Source organism: Emiliania huxleyi (assembly GCF_000372725.1).
Source record: "Emiliania huxleyi CCMP1516 unplaced genomic scaffold EMIHUscaffold_478, whole genome shotgun sequence".
NCBI classification, from domain to species: Eukaryota; Haptophyta; order Isochrysidales; family Noelaerhabdaceae; genus Emiliania; species Emiliania huxleyi.
This window is the reverse complement of record NW_005198407.1, coordinates 15869-21483: the sequence shown is the minus strand read 5'-3', so window position 1 is coordinate 21483 and position 5615 is coordinate 15869. Positions and strand designations below refer to the sequence as shown.

At 68.4% G+C, this 5615-nt stretch overlaps 2 protein-coding genes across 2 annotated transcripts in view; one reads left to right on the top strand and one right to left on the bottom strand.

The window, feature by feature from the left end:
- Positions 1-3139, bottom strand: EMIHUDRAFT_459317 (hypothetical protein; the record flags this gene model as incomplete). The annotated part of the gene is made up of 3 exons (XM_005767846.1): positions 1-968; positions 1049-1371; positions 3118-3139. 3 exons carry the CDS (start codon positions 3137-3139, stop codon positions 873-875), a joined length of 441 nt encoding a protein of 146 aa, XP_005767903.1. The 3' UTR covers positions 1-872.
- A 1431-nt stretch (positions 3140-4570) lies between these two features.
- Positions 4571-5615, top strand: part of EMIHUDRAFT_245820 (hypothetical protein) — a gene marked incomplete at both ends in the record, with an annotated part of 1493 nt that continues 448 nt past the window's right edge. The window contains 2 exons of the mRNA XM_005767845.1: positions 4571-5059; positions 5559-5609. Coding sequence (XP_005767902.1) covers positions 4571-5059; positions 5559-5609 — 540 coding nt within the window. The remainder of the gene's footprint in view (positions 5060-5558; positions 5610-5615) is intronic.

Here is a 5615-nt window from a genome sequence, read left to right as displayed (position 1 = left end):
TGCGCAAGCGGCCCACGCTGCCCGAGGCGCTGCTGACGCTCCGGGCGCTGCTGTCTGGCGCGCGGGGCGGGGCGGGGGTGGAAGAAGCTGCGCCGGCCTTTGGAGACGAGGCCGCTGCAGCAGCCGCCCGCACCACCGGGTACGAGCCTTCGCCGCTCTCGGTGCAGGTGCGCGGCATGCGCACGGGCGGCGACGCGCAGGCGCGCATCCAGGGCAACATGCTGCTCGCCTTCAACACGCTAATGCCGCGCCTCGACGCCGTCTACGCCTCGCGCTCTGCGGCGGCGCCCGACGGCTTCGAGGAGCGCATCAACTACTGGCACCGCGAGTGCGGCTTGCCGACCGAGCTACGGAGCCAGCTGCACTCGCTGCGCATCTGGGCGAACGCGGCGAGGCACCACGACGCGACGAGGTGGCGGACGGACGGGCCGCGGAGCGAGGGGGAGGCGTCGCGGCTAGTTGCCGAGGTGACGGAGGCGATCGGGGCGATCGAGGGGTAAATTTGTGTGTACGAGTGTTCCTCGAGGTCGTATGGATCCTGCTTGTGTCACAGGAGGTCTCAGAATGCCGCAGCACACAGCGGGTAGGGATCTCAACGCCTCGGAGCCTGGTCAGGAGGCCTGTGCATCCCACACTGCCACACCACTGCCCGCCCGCCGCTAGACCTTGCGAGGCGCCACGGCCCGTGCCGCAGCGGGGGGCGAGGGAGCCGTCCCGTGGCCCCCTCCCCCCCCCTTACCCCCCCTTCAACCTTCTCTCCGCACAGAGCACCGGAAGCCGGCGCAGCGGCGCCGCGCTGGTGAAAGCGGCGCGCCCGCCCCGCTGCCCCGCCGGCGGTGGCCTCGCCCGCCGCGCCTCCGGCTGAGCGCTCCTCACTCGCCGTCACCGAGGTTGAACATGCGCTTGAGCCTCTCCACCTCCTCGTCGCTCCCCATGGTCGGCGGCTCCTCCTCCGCCGGCGATGGCGCCTGCTCGCGCGCTTACCTCGGGTCAACCTCGGGTGAATCTCGGGGCCAATCTCGGCTCCTCCGCCGGCAGACGCGCGCGCCGGAGGCTCGAGCACCGCCGCGCCGCCGCCCCCGCCCACGGTCGGCGGCGGTGGCGATGATGGTGGCTCTGGAGGCGGCGGCCCGCCGCCGCCCTCGCCGCCGCCGCCGCCGTCGCTTCCGTCCGGCCCACCCCCGTCCCCCATCCGCTTCTTGAGCGACGCCATCAGGTCGTCATCCTTGAAGACGGAGTTGTCGACGCGGAAGTCCGACTGCAGCTGCTCGAGCCGCTTGTTCTCCTCGTCAATCCGCTCATTCTCCTCCTCCTGCTCGCGCGACGCCGCGTACATGCAGTACCCGCTCACGCCACCGATCAGCGCGACGCCTGCGCGGGGAGAGAGAGGGGGGCGGGCGAGGCGTCGGGTCCCACCCGGCTCCGCGCCTCTCCCCCATCCAAGCGCTGGGAGGCGGAGGCTCGCCGCGCCGCTGCGCCGCAGGTGTGGGTGGGGTGGTAGCTAGGCCGCCGGCGCGTCCCGCCCCCGCCTCCGGAGCGCGAGCGCTCTTGGTGGCGGAGCCGCCGGGCTCCGAGGGGGGCGGGGCAGCTGCAGGGGGTTGCCTCCAGCGTGGCGGACTGGCGCGCGCGCGCGCGCGCGTGTGCCGCAGGCCGGTGCGGCGGCGGCGCACCCGCAAAGTTTGTCGTCTTCTTGGAGCTCTTTGTGCGGCTGATGGAGGTGGCGCCGGAGGTGGTCACCGGCGCCGCGACGGCGGGGCCGGGCGCGCGGAGGAGCACCGACGCGGACGCGACCGCGAAGGCGCCGCCCACCCGCTTGAGCAGCCCGGGCCTCGCCGGGCTTGTGTGCGGCCGCCGCAGCCGCTGCAGCACACGCCGCAAGCCGCCCTGCGGCTCCGGCGCGGCCGGCCCGCACGCGGCGCAGACGCACCCGGCGCGCGTGGCGACGCGAGCAGCCGGCAAGACCAGACCCGAGGCGGGCAGAAGAAGGAAGCACAGCGCCACCCGAGCAGCCGCCCTCATCGCACGAGCAACAGGGTGGACAAAGAAATCTCTGCGCTGGTCCTTCGATGTCCGATCCTTGTCACGATGCACCCGAAGGGGACCCCAGCGCCAACACCATCTGTGGAGGTACAAGTGTCCGAAGCGAGAGTGGACCTGAGCAACGACATGACTTGGCGGCAAATGATAGCAGTGGGCGTCAGAAGAGTCGTCCTTGCGCGAGGAGAGCTCGATAAACTCGAGGGGCCAAAATATGCCGCGAGGAGGGCAGAGTTGCGCCGAAAGGCGGGAGAAGCCGCGAGAGCAAGGATCGGCAGGCGGCGGCGGCGTCGCAGGATGAGGCAGACGAGAGCGACGCGACAGAGGAGGAAGCGACAGGAGGGAACGACGAGAGTGGGGCGACCGCGAGGTGGCATGAAGGTTGCAGCGAGAATCGGCGAGGGACTGCGAAGGGAGATAGAAAGAGGCAGACGCCCAAGGGTTAGGGTGGGCGACGGCTAGCACCACACTCCTCTCCTTGAAAATCCCTGTGTGGTGGCGGCGTGCGTGCCGTCCTCCCATCCCTCCCTTGGGTTGTCTGTTTTCTTTCTTTCTTTCTTTCCTCCGATCCCTCCCTCGCGTTGTCGGTTTCTTTCTTTTTCAATCTATCAGAGGTGATGCACGCCCTGCGAGCGGGGCGGGGTGCGCCGGCTGTGCCTCTCTCTGTGTTCGTGCGTCGCCCAGCCCCCCTGGAGATGCCTGCTTTATTTTTTATTTCCGCGAGACCTTGAGGCCCTGGGCATTCAAACCCAACCCTGATAAGTCTCGGGGGGTGGGGGGTGGGGGGGGGGGTGGGGGGAGGAGGCTGGAGTGCCGTTTGCAGGGACGGACGGATGACTCCGTGACCATATATAGTGAGTCGATGCGCTCGCGCCGTTGAAGCGTGCCCAGAAGTCTCGTCGCAAGTCAAGCGCGTCGCGACGGTGTTATCGAGTACATAGCCCACACTGCGGATGTCATGAGGCCTCCGCATCTCCCGTGCTCGGACGCTCGATGCCGTAGAGGCGAGCCGGTGCAGGACGAGGTGGGAGCGGCGTGTGGACTCGCAATCTTCAAGCACATGACCAAGTGTGGCGGCACAGCACTCGGCAACTGGTTCCATGAGCTCCAGGTCCGTGGCCAGTACGTGTACCACAGCGGGTGGTCACACCTGGATGACAGGATCTGCGTTCTCGGCCGGAATACACAAGGAGTGGATGGGGCCCATGGCAACCGAACGCGGCGGCGGCCCACGAGCTCTTGTCGGCATGTCATGAGCCAGCACGCGTATATCTTGCGCCGATTCGGGTGCCGGTTTGCTGGAAATTGCAGCCAGACCGCCGGCTGGCAACCTCAGTGGGTGGCGCCGCAGCGGACGCCACACCCGCGGTTTGAGCTATCGCACTTGCCGTGGCGGGCTGTCCTGGAGGTCCACGCGCAGGATATGCACCTGTCCTCCATGCTGCGCGCTTTGGCCCCCTCGGTGCGCCGTTCGGCGACGATGCGCGGGTGTCAAGTGCTGCTCATCGCTGTGTGGCGGTGGCCGCCCCAGCAGTACGTCAGCCTCTACAAGTACAACATGAAGACGAAGCGGTCCGAGCGTCGGACGTTTGTGCAGTTTGTGCGGGGGGAGGCCAACTACCAGACGCGTGATCTATTGAGGGGCGGCGACGCCGGCGGTGGTGCTGAGCGGTTGGAGCGCGCTGCATTTCGAACACTCGCCCAGTTCGACCTGCTCGCCCCGTTGGAGCTCATGAGTAACCTCACGCTAAAAGTTTGCAAACGGTTGGGACTGCCTAGCTGCCCTAGCCTCAGGACAGCAAACGAGGCGAATGACGCGCAATTCGCGCAGACGATGGCGCGCAAAGCCGCCATCTACAACAACCCGCACCTTCGGATCGCGGCTCAGCAAGGTAACATGTCCACGGACGCGGCGGGCAAGCTTGTGCCGGATCACGCCCCCATCGACATGAACATCTATCGTTGGATTGCCAGCCGTCCGATTGAGAGGAGAAGGCAGCAATAGTGTCCTCGGGCATTGATCGGGCTATATTCGGGGTCTTTGCGCGTTCTAAGGTAAGGTAAGGTAAACGTCTCCACACACACAAAGTGGTGGGGCAAGGGGGGGCGACCCTCGCATCTCCACGCCCGGGACACGGGCAGGAGCCCCACGGCATTCAAAGTGCAAGCACCGGCCCGGTGCCGTGGGTGAGCAACCTGCACCCCACTCCTACTCCTATAACACAACCCCCACAGCGTGGTCGTCTACGTGTTCAGAAACACCAAGCAGCGAGGCGAGGGTGAAGGGGTAAGGGGCTGTGTGGGGCTATCTGTGACCATCTAGCCTGGGGGGTAGCAGGAGGCTAAGCTCAAAAAAAGAAGTGGGGCGCGCGCGGGGGCGGCGGGTGTGCGGCGAGTGTGCGGGATGTCTGTGGGCCCGAGAGCGATGCCATGTCCGCCTTGCGTTGTTTCATAACACCGAAGGCTAAGCTCAAAAAAGAAGCTCAAGAAAGAAGGAAGTTCCCGCGCGCTCGATATCGCCAAACGACGCACCATGCCGACGCGCCTGCTCGTTGCGCATGGCGAGGGCGAGCTCATCTTCTTCGTCGCCCGCCACCCTCGCACGTCAGACCCGATGATGCTCGGCCGGCGCGCCGACTCTGCGATCCTCGAAGTCCACCGGCACGTGCCTCCAAAGGCGGCAAAGGCGTCGTGGCTGGTGGCGGGGCTGGAGCAGGTCGTGCAGGACGGCGCGCTGTACTTGGCCACGCCGATCGACCCCCTCCTCCTCCTCCTCCCGCTGCTCGAGCGCGCGCGCGGCGGCGCCAGCAGCCTCAAGCGCGAGTCCAGCGCCGGCCTGTACAAGCCGCTCTCCGAGGCGTTTGGCGGCGACGAGGCGGGGCTCGAGCAGCATCTCACGCGCCTGAGCGGGCTCAGCGAGCGGCTTCGCGCCATCTGCGACGTCAACGACAAGTATGGCGAGCCGATGGTACGGCTGAGCGACCCGCTCGTGCTCGGCTGGCTGCGGCGCAAGGCGGAGGCGGTTGCGGCGCACCTGCGTGCGCACGCGGCGGAGCAGCAGGCGGCGGGCGCGACCGCCGGCGCGGCGGGCCGCGCGATGACGCAGTTCGATTGCGAGGGCGACGAGGCGGGGGCGCCCGCCGCCGCTGCGCACGACGCGGCCCTCGCGACGGCGTGCCACCTTGTGGGTGAGTATCTGCCCGACGGCTGGGCGGCGCGGCTGTGCGCGTCGCTCGACGTGCCAGAGGCGGCCGAGGCGGCCGCTGCCGAGGAGACCGCGCCGCCGCCCGCGGTGAGCGGCCGCCCTCGCCCTCCCCGCCTCCCCCGCCGCCCCCGTAGCCACACCTCGCCTCCACCTGGACCTGCCTTGCTCTCGGCCTTGCGGCCTGTCGGTCGAGCTCTCTGGCGCGACTCCTCCTCCGTCCAGTGCCGCCTGTGGGGCCCACGCACCTCGGCCCCACAACCTCGCCGCCACCACCTCGGCCCGCCCCCTCCAAGAGAGTATCCGCGCGCCCCCGGAGGAGCTTGGCACGGGGCCGGAGGGTGGGGGAAAAAAGAAGGTTTGGGGGGGGGTTGGG